This window comes from Moschus berezovskii, chromosome 2 (genome assembly GCF_049115385.1).
Source record: "Moschus berezovskii isolate FMDL1 chromosome 2, NW_MosBer_1.0, whole genome shotgun sequence".
NCBI classification, from domain to species: Eukaryota; Metazoa; Chordata; class Mammalia; order Artiodactyla; family Moschidae; genus Moschus; species Moschus berezovskii.
In genome coordinates this window covers 9,241,566-9,262,487 of record NC_142461.1, presented here as the reverse complement: position 1 = coordinate 9,262,487, position 20,922 = coordinate 9,241,566, and the positions used below count along the sequence as shown (strand labels likewise).

Genomic DNA, 20,922 nt, shown 5'->3' with positions numbered 1-20,922 from the left:
AGGACTCCAGAGGAGGGGATGGATTTATTTAGGATAGTGAGAGCGCAGTGGCTGTTAATCCCACAAATCCCAGTGGCCCCCTCACTCCTTACCAGCCTGCTGTAGGAGGAGACTAAGTTTTGGAGGAAACTCTGGGTACCAGTCCTGCCCCAAGCCTGCCCACGAACAAGCTGTTCTTGTTTACGACCCCCGTCCCAAGGGAACAGCGACTGCTCATCCTTACATGTGATCTGAGAGGGTTGGTCTTTCAGGCCTGGAGGAAACTCAAGCTTCACCAGCCACTTGGCACCGGAATGCTCAGCTGGTCTCCTCCTGGGGCTCATGTGACCAGGGCGCAGCTATAAATATCAGAGGGGCCTCAGACCAAGGCAGAATTTGGGCGCCAGGAGAGGAAGGCAAAGAGGCTCTCGGCAGGTATTCTGTGACAAAGACCCCCAGGTCTGCTTAGAGAAAGGCAGGAGAAGGAGGCAGCCAGGTGGGTCCCACGTCTGTCCCCAAGACAACATGGATTATAAGTCGAGCCTGATCCAAGATGGAAACCCCATGGAGAACCTGGAGAAGCAGCTGATCTGCCCCATCTGCCTGGAGATGTTTACCAAACCGGTGGTCATCTTGCCGTGCCAGCACAACCTCTGCCGGAAATGTGCCAACGACATCTTCCAGGTCAGTGCTGGGCCTGGCATAGAACTGGGGCTCCGGGCAGCTACTCAGTCTTCCTGTGATGAAAGCTAAAAGAAAACTTCTCTCTTAATCCAGAACCCTTCCAAACTGGGCTTGTTTTCTTCCCCCTCTGAAGTGAACCCCTGCCGAAGTCTCTGGAAGGGGTTGACGGGGCTGGGGAGGCGGCTCTGGCGGACCCATTCCTTCGCCATGACGCACTCGTCCCCTCCCCACCCTGCCTGCAGCTACCCCACCCCATCCTGAGCGCCGCAGTTGATTCTCCAGTCAGGAGTCAAATGCCTCAAGTGATAAGTGGGAGAGGCAGGCAGAAAGGAGAGAGAAACCAGACCCCAGGGGCTGGAGCCAGCTCCGTGGTGGCAGGGGGCCCGGATCTTTAGGAGGAGGGTGGCTGAGAGGCACTGGACAGTAGAAGCATCTTCCCCGTGAAACTGTTTCCTATAACGGGGGGCAGGAGGAGCTTCATCTCCTTAAGAAAAGAATGGGAGTGGGTGTCCATCCTGGCTGGGAGAAAGGCCTCAAAGTTCCCCAGAAGCACTTTATAGAATGTTCTCTATTTTTTCTTTAAAGCAGCAACTCTAGGAGCTGGCTCTAATTACACACCCATTTCATGAATGGACAAACCGAGGCTTGGTGAGAAAAGGTTGCTCACCCAAAGTCATTCCGAGAATTACTGTGACTTGAGCCTCAGTCTGCTGACCTCCAAACCTGTTGATTCCTTAGTTGCTTCTCAGATGCTCCCTGTGTAAGTGGGCTGGCTCCCTCATATAAAGAAAGAAAGTGAAGTTGCTCAGTTGTGGCCAACTCCTTGCAACCCCATTAACGGTAGCCTGCCAGGCTCCTCCATCCATGGGATTTTCCAGGCAAGAGTACTGGAGTGGGTTGCCATTTCCTTCTCCAGGGGATCTTCCCAACCCAGGGATTGAACCCAGGTCTCCAGCGCTACAGGCAGAAACTTTACCGGTCTGAGCCGAGGGGAAGCTTTAAGTCATGTGGTTTGATGAGAATGGTGGTGGTGATCAATGGGGAAGACAGTTGGAGGTCAGCAAGGGAAGGAGCCAAGGAGGGAGCCCAGGACTCACCTCCGCCCCTGTTGCCAGCAGGCTGCCAATCCCTACTGGACCGGCCGGGTTGGCTCCGCAGCCATGTCTGGAGGCCGTTTCCGCTGCCCCTCCTGCCGCCACGAGGTGATCATGGATCGCCACGGAGTGTACGGCCTGCAGCGGAATCTGCTGGTGGAGAACATCATTGACATCTACAAACAGGAGTGCTCCAGGTCAGTGCTCCCTTCACGGGGAGGTCATCCCCCTGCCTCGGCCCATCCTCAGAGTCCAGCGCTTTGGGGCCCCATCCTCCTTCACCTGCTCTGGATCCAGTTCCCTAGCTGGAAGAGATATGCCAGTTAGTCCAGACAGCCATCTCCCTTAGACATGAACAGAGGCTCATCTTATCCCCAGCCCTGGCTCTCGGCGTCATCCAGTGAACGGTAGAGGACCCAGACATCAGGCTGTCCTCCTGAAAGATACTGAGACCAAAATCAGGGGACAGATGAGATGTGAGGGGGAGAGTGAGGGAGAGGGAGCCACTGGGGCCAGTTAAGTGTCCCTGATGAGCAGAGAAAGCGCCCAGTGAGAACAAAGCCAGTTTCTCTATATTGATAACAACAGTGCCAAACACCAGGAATGCTTCCTGCTGCTGCTTCACAGCAGTTCTGTGGATTAGCATGGCTTTCATCATCCCTATTTCATGGAGGGGGAAGCTGAGGCTCAAAGAGGTAAAATCACTTACCCAGAGTTTCGCAGCTGAGAAGGAGAATTGCTGGGACCCAGCCCAGCCCATCTAGCTCCAAGTCTCCCTGTTTGTGAAACAGCCACTCATTCTTGGGCAGAATTTGTGCCTGGTGGAGGCTGTGCCATGTTGGGGAGAGAGACAGCTACCAAGGAGATCTTTACTGATCAGCATGTCCTGACAAGAGGCTGCTGACCTCATGGCCCTTGCGGTCCCAAACCCTCACCAAATACGTGCTTGCAGGCAGTGTCCTGTGCCCCAAAAGTCAACAGACTAGTCCTTGTTTGAGAAAGCTCTAACCAGAGAACTGTGTCTGCTACTCTGGCTCTGTTACTCAGGCACTGTAGGGTCTTGGATCAGTCTCTGGCCCTCTATTTCCTCTGTCTCTAGAAACGGACAGTAAGATTCGTTATTGTGACTATCAAACAGGATGCTGATGGGAAGTGTTAAAGATGGCAAGTATTTATTGAGCTTCCACCGTGTGCAGTGCTGCACTAAGCATTTTCCATGCATTATCCCCATTTTAATTCCCACAGTAATCCTTTAAGCCATTTTTACCCGCATTTTCTGATGAGAAAATGGAGACTCAGAGGTTTGTCCGAGGCCACTCAGCTAGCAAGTGGTGAAGCTGAGAGGGAGCCTGACTGACTCCATGGTGAACATTTTTAACTGCTCCTGCCTCTCATGTTGCCGGAGTTCCACACTACAAAAGTGCAATTTTGTTGTTGATCATGATCATGATAATGATCATAATAAAATCAATACTGCACCAAAATAACAGCCCACCCAGAGTCAACCTAGGAAGAGGAAGTTGTGTTTGAACCCTTCCAGGCCTTTTCCCAGAACTGAATGATGACGATAGTTATTGAGGGTCTGCTCCATGCCAGGCACTGCACATTCATCACAGAGAACTCCTGCCATGATCCCAGTAGCTTGGGGGTGAAACCAGGGCTCAGAGAGGTGAAATCACTTGTCCAAGGTCACCATGAGGAAGCGACAGAATAGTGTGGACTTGAACCCTGATGCTGGTGCCCGGGGCTGGGAGGACGGGCATCTGGGATGAGGGGGGACACAGGCACCAGACCGCAGGATCGTGCCTCACCTCTGCACCTGCTGTCACCTCAGAGCTCCCTTCCCAGAGGGCAGAGACAGGTGGCAAAGGGAGAGCCCTGCCAACATGGGGGACCCCGGGAAGACAAGTCTGAAAAGGAGCTTATTTAACGATCTTGAGGGGACAGTAATGCCCTGGGTGTGGTCAGTTGTGCATGGCTGTTTGGAGGTGAGGCACTGGCCTGATGGGAAGTAGTCACCATTGATGACCTGCCTGCCATCGCTCAGTGGTCGAGAATCTGCTTGTCGATGCAGGAGACACAGGAGATACGGGTTCAATCCCTGGGTTGGAAAGATCCCCTGGAAAAGGAAATGGCAACCCACTTCAGTATTCTTGACTGGAGAAATCCACGGACAGCGGAGCCTGGTGGGCTACAGTCCATGGGGTCGCAAAGAGTCAGACATGACTAAGTGACCGAGCACACACACACTGCTGTGTTAGGGGCTGGGAAATCAGAGATGACGTAGACACACTGTTGACTCTAGATGAGTGTAGAGTTAGCCGGGGCGGTAAAACCTAGACTAAAAAATTAAATCCCAGGGAGGAAGTGACCCTGAGAGAACCATAGATAAATGCCAGAGGCCCTAAGAGGAGAGAGACAAAGGGAGAAAGTCATCCTAAGAGTGTGTGTTTGCGAAGAAAGAGAAAGAAGCAAGTCTGGATCCTGAAAAGACTCTCAGGTTGGAAATTGAGGCTTGTGCTGGGCCATTGGATGGCCCTGGGCTGCCTCTGCTTTAGCTGAGTGACTTGGGGCACACATACCACCTCCTTCTCAGAGCCTTGGTACATCTTCATGGCATGCTTACTGATGTATTCTTTCCACCTGTATTTAATCACCACCTTCTCCATGTCAGGCACTGTACACTGCAGATTTAGGGCTGAAGACAACAGGCAAGTTTCCCTGTTTCGATGGAGATTACAGTCTGGTGGATTAAATATAGAATTCAGTGAGGCCATGAATATAAATTGCTTTGTTGGAAGCCCAACCTGCTGTAACCAAGAGCCTGGGGACTATAATTAGAACAAATGAACCTTAGCCTCCCCTGCCCTGACTTGCTGGGCGACCTTGGGCAAGTCCATTCACCTTTCTGGGACCCAGTTTCCTCTTTTCCAGAACATCTCAAAATGACTCTGGGATCCTACAACTTTTTCCATGTCCTGCACTGGCCAGGCCTGGGCCAACTCCATCACTGGAGTTTGAATCCTAGTCTTGGTGTCATTGGCTTCCCTGGTTCTGGGCCCTCAGAGAATGAAAAGAAAAGGATTCAGGACAGCCAACCTCTGAGAGCTCGGGTTGTAGATATGAGGTGGGGTGGGGGGCTCCTTGGACTGCAGGGGAAGACAGGGATTTGAGACCCCACCTCGTGACTGATGACTCTTCTCCATTTCAGCCGGCCGCTGCAGAAGGGCAGCCACCCCATGTGCAAGGAGCATGAAGATGAGAAAATCAACATCTACTGCCTCACGTGTGAGGTGCCCACGTGCTCCATGTGCAAGGTGTTTGGAGCCCACAAGGCCTGCGAGGTGGCCCCGCTGCAGAGTGTCTTCCAGGGACAGAAGGTACTGGCCTGAGCGACTCCCACCCCCAGCCCAAGCCCGCTGGACAGATGATTCAGGATGCGGACTTGATCCCCGTAGATCTGCTGAGCCGGCCTTTCAGGAATAGTCCCCCGGAGGGACGTCCCAGGCCTCAGGGAGAACCACCCTTGCCTTCCTTGGGAGATGGATGAGCTCATGAGTTATACTTAGAGCCACTTGAGGTCACCTGGGTGCGGCCCCAAGGGAGAGACCAGATCCCAGGGCCAGGTCACCTGGGTCCTCTCAGCCATGACTTTTATAACCTAGTGTAGTTTGGGCCCCTGCTGCCTCTTCCTCTGCTGGTCACCTCTCCCCAGATCCCCCTGCAGCAAGAGGCAGCCTTCTCCCTGGGTCCCTGGGCCTGTGAGAGCCCCACCACCCTGTACATGCAATAAGCTGTGGCTTCCCAGCTGACTCAGTGGTAAAGAATTCACCCACCAATGCAGGAGGCACAGATTCAATCCCTGGACTGGGAAGATCTCCTGGAGAAGGAAATGGCAACCCACTCCAGTATTCTTGCCTGGGAAATCCTATGGACAGAGGAGCCTGGTGGGTTACAGTCCTTAGAAACGGAAAAGAGTCAGACACGACTTAGGATTGCAAAAGAGTGGGACATGACTTACTGACTAAGCAACAACAACAGCCCCTTTCTGTACTCTTTCCTCCCCTCCTTCCTCTCCTCTCTTGATCTTTCTCTTCTAGAATTCTCCAACTATTTTGTTTTCCTGGACCCCTTCATTCCTAGAAACAAGCCCCTCCTTGAGCACATTGCTGTGCATTTGGGGCCGCTCACTTCCCCTCTCTGTGCCCCCACTGTGATATGAGGGATGCAGTGTCCCTCTGGTGTTCTCTGCTCTGGACCTGAGCTGCACCCCAGAAAGAGGCTCTTTCTAGCAGAGAAGGGAGTGAGGGTGCTGTGTTGCTGCCACTCCCATGAAGGTAGGCCCTGAGACTATTTTTGTCTCTCCTCTCCTGTTCCCCACCCCCCATCTAGACTGAGCTGAGTAACTGTATCTCCATGCTGGTGGCAGGGAACGACCGGGTGCAGACCATCATCACTCAGCTGGAGGACTCCTGTCGAGTGACCAAGGTGAGGGGAAGCATAGCTGGGCCTGGGGGTTTGAAGCCTCCCAGGGCAACCTGGTCACCGGGTTGGCTTCCCCGTGGAGGCTGGAGCCTGGAGTGTTCACACAGGGATGGTTGGGGAGGGAATGACTAATCCATTTATCCATTCACTCACCAAAGCTTCCTGAGGACAGCTGGGTACCAGGCTCTGCCAAAGATGCTGAGGATGGGGTGGCGAGGAAGACAGACCGGCTCCCTGACTTCAGGCAGTGTCCCCTTCAATCATTCCCAGCGTTTATTCAGGGAACTAGTAATCCTAAGAACTAGTAGCTCTTAGAGCATTGTTCTCCAGTGTGCTGTACACTAAAGCTTCTCAGACTTTAATGGGAAACTTGAAATCACCCTGAGATTTTGTTAGAATTCAAGTTCTGATTCAGTAGGTCTAGAAGGAGGCACGAGATTGTGCTTTTCTAACAAGCTCCCAGGATTTGCCCAAGTTGCTTGTCCATGGACCACACTCTGAGGAGCAGGACTGTAGAGTCAGAGGACTCTTTTCTATTCCTGCAGAAGCATCCATGATTTTTCATCTCCCCTTGAGGTGGAGACCTGGGAATGACATGGAGGGGTGGGAGTGATCAGTGTATTTCTGATGGATAGAGTTGTGTGAGTATAGGTTCAGAGAAGGAAGAAGGACCTTGTTATTATCCACGAGGGGCCCCCAGTCTAATGAGATGCTACTATTATATCCAGTTTACAGGTAAGAAAATGAAAATGTAGAGTCAGTGTTGGACAGCAGGGAGCCTCAATGTGGATACCATTGCGGGCGGTGGGGGGGCTGCTTCTCCACTTCTCTGGGGACCAAATGATGCAGAGTTTCCTAAATCTGGTCTTGGTCCTAAAGTGGAGAAAGAGTGTGACTTGGGGGCACACAGGAGGCCCACATATGTCATCCCGCCTGACCCACTTTTGAGAAAAGGTGTAGCTTTCTCTACAACGCCAGTCTCCCAACGTTGATGGCAAACCCTAGCAAATGCTTTCTCCTGGCTAAGGCTTTGTTTCGTGTTCTGCAAAATGGGGGTGTGGTAAATCTCTTCCAGCTTTAGACTCTTCATTCCTAGCACACCCATCCCAGGAAGGAAGGGTGGGGGATAGGAAGGAGGAACTGCAGGACGTGACTCGGAGATCTGTGTCCCCAGGAAAACAGTCACCAGGTCAAAGAAGAACTCAGCCAGAAGTTTGATGTGCTGTACTCTATCCTGGACGAGAAGAAGAGCGAGCTGCTGCAGCAGATCACGCGGGAGCAGGAGGAGAAGCTCGGCTTCCTCGAGGCCCTCATCCAGCAGTACCGGGAGCAACTGGAGAAGTCCACCAAGCTGGTGGAGACAGCCATCCAGTCTCTGGACGAGCCCGGTGGCGCCATCTTCCTCTTGGTGAGCAGTCCTGGGAGGGTGTGGGGGTGTGGGCACTTCAACTCAGCAGCTCCAAGGGGCAAGTTGGGCTCCATCACTGATCACCAAAGACTATGCCTTTGTGGAAGTTATTTTAAGCTCATTCATATTTAAAGACTCAATCTCCTCATCTGTAGGTGCTGTGCTGAGTTTCTCAGTCGTGTCCAACTCTTTGTGACCCCATGGACTGTAGCCCGCCAGGCTCCTCTGTCCATAGGGATTCTCCAGGCAAGAGTACTGGAGTGGATTGCCATGCCCTCCTCCAAGGGATTTTCACAACCAGGATTCGAACCGGGTCTCCTGCATTGCAGGCAGATTCTTTACCAGTTGAGCTACCCAGGAAGCCCCTATCTGCATAGTGAGCATGTAACAATTCCTCTCTCCCTTCCTCTCGACTGATTTTATAAGGATCAAATAAAAGGATGCTTGTGAAATGACTTTGCAAGCTGCAAAATACAGTGCCCATGTGGAGGCTATTAACTGAGCACCTGCTGTAGGCCAGCTGCTGAGATGGAGAGACAGATGAAAAAGACAGCCCTACTCTAGAAGAGCTTGTTGGGGGAAATGTGAAGGGATCAGCTGTAAGATTTTGTAAGGAAGAGTTAAGTTCAATAAAAATTTCCTAAGCACATACTGTGGGCCGGGCTTTGTGCTAGACATAGGGTATAAACAGGTGATTAGAATATGATTCTCATCTTGGGGATTTCCGTGTTTAAGAGTGCTTAGATGAATAATCCTAGAATCCAAGCTTTCTGCCACAACGGGAGGGTCCTAGGATAATGACCAAGGCCTGAGCAGACCATGGACAGAGGGAAAATCCAAGTTCTGTTTGGCTGAAGCCAATGAACAGGTCAAACTGGGCAAGGGGATGACACCAAGTGCGCATCCGCAGTGCCTGGTCACCAGTTTTGCTGATTTCCTGAGGCTCCCCTTTCTCTAGTTCTAACCCTTTGCTCTTTCTCTTCCCCCACAGAGTGCTAAGCAGCTCATCAGAAGGTCAGTGTCTCCCCAGGGCTATGAGTCAAGGCTCCAGTTCCCCTCAGGGCCTCTGACATATTCAGAAGGCCTCCTCCTTTGCATTAGTTCTGATGGGAGAGTCTTCCCCTGGGCTAGTGTTCCAAGCCTTTGCATCCCTGCTGTCTTAGACATCTATTCTGCTTGTGACCCGAGGGAAATACTCCACCCTCCAGGGAAGCCTCTGGGTGCAAGGTCTGGGTGTGGACACAAGCATGTGCCCTGGTGTAAGTTGGAGCTAAAACACCTCCTTCCTTCTCTGGGACCAGAAATCTCACTGTGCCCCTCCCTGGTGTTCTCTCTCCCCCACAGCATTGTGGAAGCTTCCAAGGGTTGCCAGCTGGGGAAGATAGAGCAGGGCTTTGAAAACATGGACTACTTTACTTTGGACTTGGAGCACATAGCTGACACCCTGAGGACCATCGACTTTGGGACAGGTAAGGGGTTATTTCCCCTGGAAGTCAGTCTCCCTCCCACTGAGCCCCACGTGGAGGAAGATACACTGCCAAACATACCCAGACATCCATCAAACTTGTACAGTCAACTTCAGGATGAGCCCAGCTCAATAAATTATATATGGGTCTGCTACAGGGAGGAACTTGGGGTGATAGAAATAACAAGGCAACTTGGAATCAGGCAGGTCAGTTCAGTTCAGTTCAGTCACTCAGTCGTGTCCGACTCTTTGCAACCCCATGGACTGCAGCACACCAGGCTTCCCTGACCATCACCAAATCCCAGAGCCTGCTCAAACTCACATCCATCAAGTTGGTGATACCATCCAACCATCTCATCCTCTATCGTCCCCTTCTCCTCCTGCCTTCAGTCTTTCCCAGCATCTGGGTCTTTTCTAATGAGTCAGTTCTTCACATCAAGTGGCCAAAGTATTGGAGTTTCAGCTTCAGCATCAGTCCTTCCAATGAATATTCAGGACTGATCTCCTTTAGGATGGACTGGTTGGATCTCCTTGCAGTCCAAGGGACTCTCAAGAGTCTTCTCCAAAACCACAGTTCAAAAGCATCAATTCTTCAGCACTCAACCTTCTTTATGGTCCAACTCTCACACCCATACATGACTACTAGAAAAACCATAGCTTTGATTAGATGGACCTTTGTTGGTAAAGTAATGTTTCTGCTTTTTAGTATGCTGTCTAGGTTTGTCACAGCTTTTCTTCCAAGGAGCAAGCGTCTTTTAACTTCATAAAATCAGGCAGACCTAAGATCAAATCTGGTTCTGCTACTTCTATTTTTTTAATTTACTTTTGGCTTCACTGGGTCTTTGTTGCTGTGTGCGAGCTTTCTCGAGTTACAGTGCACGGACTTTTCTTGTTTTGGAGCACTGGCTCCAGGGCACGCTGGCGGCAGTAGTTGAGGTGCACAGGCTTAGTTATCCTCCTGCAGGTGGACTCTTTCCAGACCAGGAATGGAACCGGTGTTCCATGCATTGGCAGGTGGATTCTTTACCACTGAACCACCCAGTTCTCCCATTTCTTATCTTATGTGGCATTTTGATGGTTCCCTCCACCTCTCTGAGCTTCATTTCCTCACTTTAAACTTAGGTTACAAATGGGCCTACTGATAATGACCACCGAATGATGCTGTGCATCAAATAAGACGTTGATTCAGAGGCCTCTGTAAGGTACTCGACATATACTGCTGCTGCTGCTGCTAAGTCACTTCAGTCGTGTCCGACTCTGTGTGACCCCACAGACGGAAGCCCACCAGGCTCCCCCGTCCCTGGGATTCTCCAGGCAAGAACACTGGAGTGGGTTGCCATTTCCTTCTACTAGTGATTGCCTAAATCTAGTCTTAGCTTCGGCTTCCTACTGCTGTAAACTTGGATACTCAGTCACCTTAATTTATCTATATTCTGTCCTTGCTTCTGTCTGTGATTACTTTCCACAGAATACCTATAATAACTGTAACAATATAGCTATAACAATAATAAAGGAAAAATAATAAGAAAGCATGAGGAACCAGATGAAGAACGAAGATGTTGATAGTTCGCTCAAGGTTTCACAGTTAGCAACAAAGAGAGTGAGGGCAGATCCAGTTCTGTTGACTGTTGCCTTTGTGTGAGAGGTGATGCTCCAGTGGTCTGCTGAGAGTAAGAAAGAGGGGTAGGGGTCGTGTAGGGGCAGGGAAGAGCTGTGAATGGGCTTGTAAGAGAAAGAAAAGCTTGGCACCTCCTGCGTCTGCTCGCCTGCAAGCTTTCAGAATCTGGAGTGTTAAATCCATTCTCAGAAGCCCAAATATACTCTATTCTTGGGTAAGGATGACACACCTCCCAAAGCTGAGATGTCAATGAAAGTGTTAGATGCTCAGTCGTGTCCGACTCTTTGCAACCCCAAGAACTATAGCCCAGCAGGCTCTGCTGTCCATGGGATTATCCAGGCAAGAATACTGGAGTGGGTTGCCATTTCCTTCTCCAGGGGATCTTCCCGACCCGGAGAATCTGGGTCTCTGGCATTGCAGACAGATTCTCTACTGTCTGAGCCACCAGGGTAGTTGCCAGTCACCAGGGAGGTGTCAATGGGCTTGGGTAAATCCATGGCTGTAGATCATCTGGGCTTCCCAGGTGGTGCTAGTGGTAAAGAACTCGGCTACTAGTACAGGAGATGCTGGTTCAATCCCTGGGTTGGGAAGATCCCCTGGAGCCACCCTCCCTAAACTAAGATATTCAAGACTGGATCACACTGTGTGAGCAGTCTGATGCTGTGAATACCTGCACTGCCTTCAGTAATCTCCCTGAGCCTCTCCGTGTCCTCACGGGTAAACGGGGAGAATACCCATGGCTACCATTCATTGAGAACTTTCTGTGTCCTGGCCACTGAGCCCTGGATGTGAATTCTGTTGTCTAATACACTAACTTTAAGAGGTTCTTTTGTCATCTCCGTTTTGTAGTCAAGGCAATAAAACCAAGGAAAGGTGGGAGAATGGATCCATGACCACATACGACTGAGTCCCTTTGCTGTCCACCTGAAACTATCACAGTGTTGTTAATTGGCTATACTCCAATATAAAATAAAAAGTTAAAAAAATGAAACCAAGGAAAGATGAGTGACTTGCAGAGGCCACATGGACAGTAAGTGCAGGTTCCACCAAGGGTCATCTGGGGATTGTATGAGGCAATGTGTGTACAGTCCTTAATACAAGTTAGCACTTGGCACATAGTAAATTCTTAGCAAATGCTGCTATAAGTAGTTAATTGTAATAATGGTTTAAACCACCACCACACCACAATTCCTCTGGTTATGCATAGATTCCAGTTGTCAGTTAGGAGAAATTAACTCTTTCAAGCCCCTCTCCAGATACTCTTGACAAATACTGTGAGTCTGTCCTGACCCCTTCAGGGCACCCAAAGGCTTAAAGAAGGGGCTTGAGAGAGGGGGTGGGGAAGGGGCCTGTCCCCTGTGAGTAGAGCTTGAAGGCAAGGCCCCAGGACGGGAAAGTGAGCACACAGCTTGCACCAGAGTCACCATCTGGAGCTCAGTTTCAGACAACTAGTGAGCTGATGGCCCCTGAAGGGCTCCCCACCCTGTATTCACGGCCCTGTAGGCTAAGGAATGCGGGAAAACTGGACAAGGAGTGTGAGGCAAGCAGATTTCAAAGACTGAGCAAATTCCTTCCGGAGTACACTTCCCTGTATTTTCCCAGTTAATGATGCTCTGCGTGCAGAGGCACACAGTCTGGGTATGCATTCCCAGGGTCTCCTCTGGTCACAGGCAGATCAGGGAAGAGATGCTGCTGCTACTGGAGCAAAGGAGGTCTTGAGCCTCCCTGCCTTGGAGCGTGTCGGGGGCGGGAGGAGGGCCGGGAAGGAGGAACAAGCCCATCACCTCCCGGGCCCCTGAGGTCACCACATGGCCCTTTGATCCTGACTGGACAGTGAGAGGCTTTATTTTGGGGGGGCTCCAAAATCACTGCAGATGGTGACTGTAGCCATGAAATTAAAAGATGCTTGCTCCTGGGAAGAAAAGCTATGACCAACCTAGACAGCATATTAAAAAGCAGAGATACTACTTTGCCAACAAAGGTCCATCTAGTCAAAGCCATGGTTTTTCCAGTAGTCATGTGTGAATGTGAGAGTTGGACCACAAAGAAAGCTGAGCGCCGAAGAATTGATGCTTTTGAACTGCAGTGTTGGAGAAGACTCTTGAGCGTCCTGTGGACAGAGAGGAGATCCAACCAGTCAATCCTAAAGGAAATCCACCCTGAATATTCATTGGAAGGACTGATGCTGAAGTGGAAACTCCAATACTTTGGCCACCTGATGCAAAGAACTGACTCATTTGAAAAAGACCCTAATGCTGGGAAAGATTGAAGGCAGGAGGAGAAGGGGCCGACAGAGAGGGAGATGGTTGGATGGCATCACAGGCTCCATGGACATGAGTTTGAGTAAATTCTGAGAGTTGGTGATGGACAGGGAAGCCTGGTGTGCTACAATCCATGAGGTCGCAAAGAGTTGGACACGACTGATCAACTGAACTGAACTGGGTGTCTCCAGCCTGGATCTCCCTTGAACCTCTCCTTTGAGACACCAGCCCCAACCTAAGGCAATTGTTCTTCGTCACACACAGATGAGGATGAGGAGGAGTTCATTGAAGAAGAAGATCATGAGGAGGAAGAGTCCACGGAGGGGAAGGAAGAAGGTGAGATGCCCTACCTCCACTTACTCATTTGTTCAGTGACAACTTGAGACCCCTACTGACACTGCGATGGTGCTTCCGGTCCCCAGTTGGGGTTTTAAACCCTTTTAAAGAGTTTTTAAGGTAAAATTACAAAGAGATTTTAAGGTAAAATCCCGTTCCCTTTTCTCTCAGAGAAGTACCCCCAACTATTCATAATAAAGAGTTCTCACTTTGCCTCTAAATGACCTTCCTAAACGGAAAGTGACACAGTATAACAGAAGTCAGAGAGAGCACTCATGAAGCAGGCTTGGCTCAATATTCAAAATTTTAAAAATTAGTTGTCAGCATTTTTTAAATTAGTAGATTTTTTTTAAAAAGGAGCTTTTGTTTTTTAAAAGAAGATTTCAATAAAGAATTTGGATTTCCACCTTGTGAAAATTTGGAAAGAGTGAACAATGCTGGGGCTTCCCTGGTGGCTCAGTGATAAAGAATCTGCCTGTAAGCAGGAGACCCGGGTTCGATCCCTGGGTCGGGAAGATCCCCGGGAGAAGGAAATGGCAACCCATTCCAGTATTCTTGCCTGGATAATCCCATGGACAGCAGAGCCTGCTGGGCTCTAGTCCATGAGGTCACAAAAGAGTTGGACATAACTGAGCAACTAACACTTTCATTTTTCAGCCGTCTATAGTTTTTTTGCATTGGATCTGCAATCCATAGCATTCAGGCAGCTAAATTCTATCTTCATTTTAAAAGGAAGAGGTCAGGCAGGAATTAGCGGTCACTCAGTCATGTCTGATTCTTTGCAACGCCGTGGACTGTAGCCCGCCAGGCTTCTCTGTCCATGGGATTTTCCAGGCAAGAGTACTGGAGTGGGTTGCCATTTCCTTCTCCAGGGGATCTTCCTAACCCAGGGACTGAACCCAGGTCTCCCACATTGTAGGCAGACGCTTTACCGTCTGAGCCACCAGGGAAGCCCAGGCAGGAGTTGGGGTTTGATCATTTTTTCCCCGCAGCTTGGTAAGCCCTGGATCCTCCTGCGTTCCCATCTCACATTGTTTTTCTTTGTCTTTTTCTTTCAGGACACCAGTAAGGAGACGATAAGGGAGAGACCCTCTAGATGCAGAGAGACCGGGGAGGGTGGGGATGGGCCCAGCTGCCTTAGTGACAGGCCCAGGGTGGGAGGGGTCAGGGCCCCTGGCGGGGCAATGGGGAGGTGTGTCTTCTGTCTGCTCAGAGAGCAGAAACTAGGAGTAGGACCCCACCGCTGTGTCCAGCGTTGCAAACCAGAATTGGAAACGTGCTTGAAATAACCACACTGGATTCTTTTCTACGTTGGTGCAAAATGGAATATTTTGTACATTTTTTAAATGTGATTTTTGTATACTTGTATATGTATGCCAATTTGGTGCTTTTTGTAAAGGAACTTTTGTATGATAATGCCTGGTCATTGTGTGACTGGCGATTGTTATAAAGAAGGGAAGGAAGTCAGGTTGATACAGTTGCCCACTTCCTCTCCTTGGTGGGAGGACTTCGTAGCACTCACAGGTCCAGGAAAGGATAATGTACTGTATTTCAGTGTCTATACCCCACATAAGGGACGGCGACCGAGTTTGTGTTATATGTTGTTTTAATAAATGCACAGCGCTTTCTTCTAATTATTACTAAAAGAGCTGGGGTTTCATTCAACCTTTTTTTTCAGTGAGGAGAGTTAAGGGCAAATGGACAGAAGGCATGCTAGGAAGTGTAGGGCAGGAAATAGACAGTAATGGCAAAAATCCAGTTTCTATCCCACCAAACAAGTTGTCCTTCAAACTGGCATTTCCCAGTGAGAGCTCCTTGGAAAACTGGCCCTGACAGGACCCTTCAGAAAAGATTTCATTCAATGCCTTGTTCTCTGGTTCTGTAGAAAACACAGCCTGCGGCAAAGAGTGAGCAGTTCAGCTCCATTCCCAGGACAGCCAGAGTGAAGGGAAGTGGAAGCCAAGAAAGTGAAGGGAAGTGGAAGTCGCTCAGTTGTGTCCGACTCTTTGCGACCCCGTGGGCTATACAGTCCATGGAATTCTCCAGGCCAGAATACTGGAGTGGGTAGCTTTTCCCTTCTCCAGGGGATCTTCCCAACGCAGGGATTGAACCCAGGTCTCCCACACTGCAGGCAGATTCTTTACCAGCTGAGCCACTAGGGAGGAAAGCAAATATGTAAAGTATCACATTACCGAGCTGGCCACAGCTTCACCAAGAGAGCTGGCTGCTTGCTCAAGCATGTGAGATGCTTCTAGCAGGGCAGAAAGAACAATGTGCCTTGAACAGTTCATCAGTAGGAAGAAGGGGGAGACTTGTCTACTGGCTTCTTTCACCTCTCATCTCTTAGGATTGGAGTTTGCCTCCCAGAGCGTCAATGCCCCGAGGGTCCCTTGTGTCACTTGACCTTTTGGGCAGCTGTGGGAGATGCCCAAGGGCTGTCAGCTGACTGACTCTGCAGGTGGTGAGAGGAGCCTCCAGGTCTTGTGGGGTTGGGCGTAGGTTTTATGCTGGTCTCAGTTTATTAATGACTAATGTGGTTAGACTGGCCCTCGTAATTCTTGTTAATTTCAAGATACTTTTAAGTACTAAGCAACAGGAAAGTTAAAAAAATAAAGGTTTATTACTTACGAGATCTGGACATTACACAGCATACCACGCCGTGAGTTCACAGGTGGAGACAGGGAGGGATTAATCATGGGCCTGTCTGTGGCTTCTGTTGGGGTCGAGGGTGGGGGCCTTGAGTTTTGAAGGCTCACTCTTTATTGATGAATTTAAAGTATCAGCGTGGGATTTTAAAGTGTGGGAAGAGAGAAAAAAAAAAAGTGAGTGACCCAAATTGTCAGTTAGCTAAATCAACTAAGATTGCGAAAACAGAGGAATCTCAATGGGGAGAGGCGCCCAAGGTGTTTGCTAGACATAGGCCCCTTAAAGTGGTTGCCTCTTTTAAAATGGATGGCAATCAGAGCTTAAGTCAGGCACTCGCTTTACAAAAAAGAAAATAAAACAAAATCTGACAGGGCTTATGGTTAGAGGGCTAGAGCTTCTGCTGCCCCCACCATGGTGGTCACCACGGAGGCTCTGCTGGAGCCCAGATTTACTCCAGGGAAGGCCAAGCCAGCCGCCTATGCTAGGGCATGAGATGATGACTGTGGCTGAAGCAACATCAGGCTCTCCAGGAACAAGGGGCTAGGAGAGAGGTGAGGCTGAGTCAGCCTGATGGAGGAGCGTCAACTGGGTCTGAGGCCCTTAAGATTTAGGAATTTGAGGAACGCTGCAGAGTCCGTCCTACCCTTTTTGACATTCAGAACTCAGTAGCAACTTAAGGGCTCTGTGCAGTCATGCCATAAAGTTCATGGTGTTTGGAATACCACCTGATCTTTAAAGCTCTTATATTTTAAGATGTTCCAGCCTAGAGGAAATCAGTCCTGAATATTCATTGGAAGGGCTGATGTTGAAGCTGAAACTCCAACACTTTGGCCACCTGATGCAAAGAATTGACTCATTTGTAAAGACCCTGATGCTGGAAGGGATTTGGGGTGGGAGGAGAAGGGGACGACAGAGGATGAGATGGTTGGATGGCATCACCGACTCAATGGAGTTTGAGTAAACTCCAGGAGCTGGTGATGGACAGGGATGTCTGGCGTGCTGCAGTCCGTGGGGTTGCAAAGAGTCAGACATGACTGAATGACTGAACTGAACTGAACTGATCTGAATGTTGTTTGGTGGATTGAACGTTGATCCCAGCATTTCCCAACTTGCTCGTTCATGTGGCATCCTCCAGAACTAGCCCTTCTGTGTAATTCAACCTATGAAAATGCTTTAAACCCTCACACCTCTGCCCATTTTCACTTCTGGGACTATTTCCAAGGCTAACTTGATCCCTGTGAATTTCAGGGAATCAAATTTTGCTTTCATTTCCAGTCCTTTCTCAAGTTCTGAAGCAAGAGGTTTTTAAGAAAAGCGTAACATATTACATACAAAGGGATTCCCTGCTGGTCCTGTGGCTAAGACTCTGTGTTCCCAATGCAGGGGACCACGGTTCAATCCCTGGTTGGGGAACTATATCCCACACTCTACTGAAGATCCCGTGTTCCACAGCTAAGACCCGGTCCTGCCAAATAAATAAAATACTTAATAACAACAATAAGAAAAACCACACGGAAGTGCACATAACTAATTTCAGTGTTATGTAAACTATTATATACTGAAATCTGCTGCTGTTACTTAGCAGATCAGGAAATAGAACATTGTATGTTTAACTGAATCACTTTGCTATATGTCTGAAACACTGTAAATCAATTGCACTTCAATTAAAGAAAAAAAAATAGAATAAAAGAAAAAAAAGAAACATTACCAACCCCTAGGGACTCTTCGTGTGTCTGCCTCCTCCTGCTTGGATGTAGCTACTACCCTTTTTTGACAATCCCACACTTATTTTTCATAGTCCTAAAATATCCTCCTATAGAAGCCTGAAGGAATTTGAGGCCAGAAGGAGAGAAGTTTTCATCTCCTTGAAATCACAAAAATCAGTGTTACAACCAGTCCACATTCTACCTCCAGAGTTCCCCAGAGTTCTCACATACATCCTGTGTGAGATAAGTATATCTATCCACTACCTTGTCACTTACCAGAGGGACAGGGGGAGGGCAGTCAAGGCTCTGTAATCAGAAATGTGAATTCCAGGGAGATATCTGATATTGCAGACAAGGGAATCTCTAGTTGCCACACAAAGGGCATTTGCAAACCGGAACACCCAAAGGTGGTATGAAGTCTTCCTAATAAACAAGTTTAAGATTATGCTGCAAAGAAATTGGCTTCAGAGGGGTTATTCCATAAATCTTGAATACAGTTTTGGCGACTGCATTAGAATCACCAGAGGTTTATTTTTCTCTAAACCTTTAATTCTGGGAAATTTCAAATGTACAGAAAAGTACAGGGACTAGTGTAACATACCTTCCTTACTCACTGCTCAGTTTCAGCAGTTACTGACATACTTGTTTCTTCTCTATCGTTATTCCTTCTCCTCCCTGTGATTATTTTAGGGCAAATTCCAGGTATCATGTGACCCATTAGATAAAAGTTCTTTTCAAAATCATAATCATTATACCATTAAAAATATACCATAAAAATAGCTAAAGAAAGAAGTGAAGCAAAAAGCAGGGAAGAAAGGGAAAGGTATAGCCAACTAAGGGCTTCCCTGGTGGCTCAGAGGTTAAAGCGTCTGCCTCCAATGCAGGAAGACCTGGGTTCGATCCCTGGGTCAGGAAGATCCCCTGGAGAAGGAAACGGTAACCCACGCCAGTATTCTTGCCTGGAGAATCCCATGGATGGAGAAGCCTGGTAGGCTACAGTCCACGGGGTCGCATAGAGTCGGACACGACTGAGAACGGATAGCCAACTAAACACAGAGTTCCAAAGAACAGCACGGACAGACAAGATGGCCTTCTTTACTGAACAGTGTATAAAACTAGAAGAAAACAACAGAAGGGGAAAGACTAGAGATCTCTTGAGGAAAATTGGAGATATCAAGGAATATTTCGCTCAAGACGGGCACAATAAAGGACAGAAACGGTAGAGACCCAGCAGACGCTGAAGAGAACAAGAGGAGATGGAAAGAATACACAGAAGAACTGTGCACAAAAGATCTTAATGAACCGGATTTCTACGATGGTGTGGTCAGTCATCCAGAGCCAGACATTCTGGACAGCAAAGTCAAGTGGGCCTTAGGAAACACTGCTGTTAATAAAGCTAGTGGATGCAATGGAATTCCAGTAGAACTATTCAAAACCCTAAAGGATGATGCCATCAAGGTGTTGTATCCAATATGGCAGCAAATCTGGAAGACCCAGCAGTGGCCACAGGACTGGAAAAGGTCAAACCTCCCCCCAGTTCCCAAGAAGGGTAGTAAAAGAATGTGCTAGCCATCGGACAATCACACTCCTCTCCCATGCTAGTAAGGTCATGCTTAAAATCTTGCATGCTAGGCTTCAGCATTATGTGAACCAACAACTTCCAGATGTCCAAGCTGGCTTTAGAAAAGGAAGAGGAACCAGAGGCCAAATTACCAACATTCACTGGGTCACAGAGAAAGCTAGGGAATTCCAGGAAAACATCTACCTCTGTTTCATCAGTCACACTAAAGCCTTTGACTGTGTGGATCATAATAAACTGTGGAAAGCTGTTTGAGTGATCGGAATACTAGACCATCTCACCTGTTTCCTAAGAAACCTGTATGCGGGTCAAGAAGCAACATTTAGAACTCTGTATGGAACACCTGACTGGTTCCAGATTGAGAAAGGGGTACGACAGGGCTGTCTGCTGTCACCCTGTTTGTTTAACCTGTACGCTGAGCACATCATGAGAAATGCCGGGCTGGATGAGCTACAAGCTGGAGTCAAGATGGGGGAGAAACATCCACAACCTCAGACACGTGCATAAGACCACTCTAATGGCAGATATCGAAGAGGAACTAAAGAGCCTCTTGATAAGGGTGAAGGAGGGTGAAAGAGCTGGCTTAAAATTAAATATTAAAAAAAAACTAAGATCATGGCATCTGGCCCCATTACTTCAAGGCAAATAGAAGAGGAAAAAGTGGAAGTAGTGACAGATTTCCTCTTCATGGGCTTTAAGATTACTGTGGATTTCATGACTGCAGCCATGAAATCAGAAGACGATTGCTTGTTGGCAGGAAAGCTATGACAAACTTAGACTGTGCTGTAAAGCAGAGACATTACTCTGCTGACAAAGGTCTGTATAGTCAAGGCTATGGTCTTCCCAGTGTCATGTATAGTTGTGAGAGAGCTGGACCGTAAAGAAGGCAGAGTGCCAAAGAATTGATGCCTTCTAACTGTGGTGTTGGAGAAGGCTCCTGAAAATCCCCTGGACAGCAAGGAGATCAAATCAGTCAATCTTAAGGGAAATCAACCCGAATATTCATTGGAAGAACTGAAGCTGAAGCTCCAGTATTTTGGGCATCTGATGTGAACAGCTGACTCACTGGAAAAGTTCCTGATGCTGGGAAAGATTGAGGGCAGAAGGAGAAGAGGGCATCAGAGGATGATAAGGCTGGACGGCATCACCGATGCAATGGACATGAACTTGGGCAAACTTCGGGAGATGTTGAGGGACAAGGAGACCTGGTGTGCTGCAGTCCATGGGGTCACAAAGAGTTGGACACGACTGGGCGACTGAACAACAAGAACATATTTTTAAAAAGAACAATAATTTCATGATAGAATTAAACACAGGAGTTTAAAAATATAGATTCCCAGACCCCCTTCCCAGACCTACAGAATCAGATTCCTTGTGGAATGTTGAGGGGCTTCCCTGGTGGCTTAGATGGTAAAGCATCTGCCCGCAATGCAGGAGACCCAGGTTTGATCCCTGGGTTGGTAAGATCTCCTGGAGAATTCTGAGGACAGAGGAGCCTGGTAGAATACAGTCCACGGGGTCGCAAAGAGTCAGACATGACTGAGTGACTAACACACACACATAGGTGTTGACAGAAAAAAAATGCATGACAGAAAAGGTGTGAGTTAAGTTTTATTTTATTTGGTGACCTTACAAAGGAACTGCTCCGAAGAGGTGAGGGA

At 48.7% G+C, this 20,922-nt stretch overlaps 1 protein-coding gene across 2 annotated transcripts; it reads left to right on the top strand.

The window, feature by feature from the left end:
- Nucleotides 1-359: 359 nt before the first annotated feature.
- Nucleotides 360-18,073, top strand: TRIM63 (tripartite motif containing 63). 2 transcript variants are annotated; one of them, XM_088843670.1, is made up of 9 exons: nt 360-663; nt 1,779-1,954; nt 4,969-5,137; nt 6,150-6,245; nt 7,417-7,650; nt 8,642-8,664; nt 8,995-9,119; nt 13,259-13,330; nt 14,389-18,073. In XM_088843670.1, exons 1-9 carry the CDS (start codon nt 505-507, stop codon nt 14,397-14,399), a joined length of 1,065 nt encoding a protein of 354 aa, XP_088699796.1. In that variant the 5' UTR covers nt 360-504; the 3' UTR covers nt 14,400-18,073. The 2 variants fall into 2 exon arrangements, with proteins under 2 accessions (XP_088699796.1, XP_088699798.1); XM_088843672.1 differs by having other exon boundaries at nt 1,782-1,954; nt 14,389-17,699.
- The last annotated feature ends 2,849 nt before the right edge of the window (nt 18,074-20,922 follow it).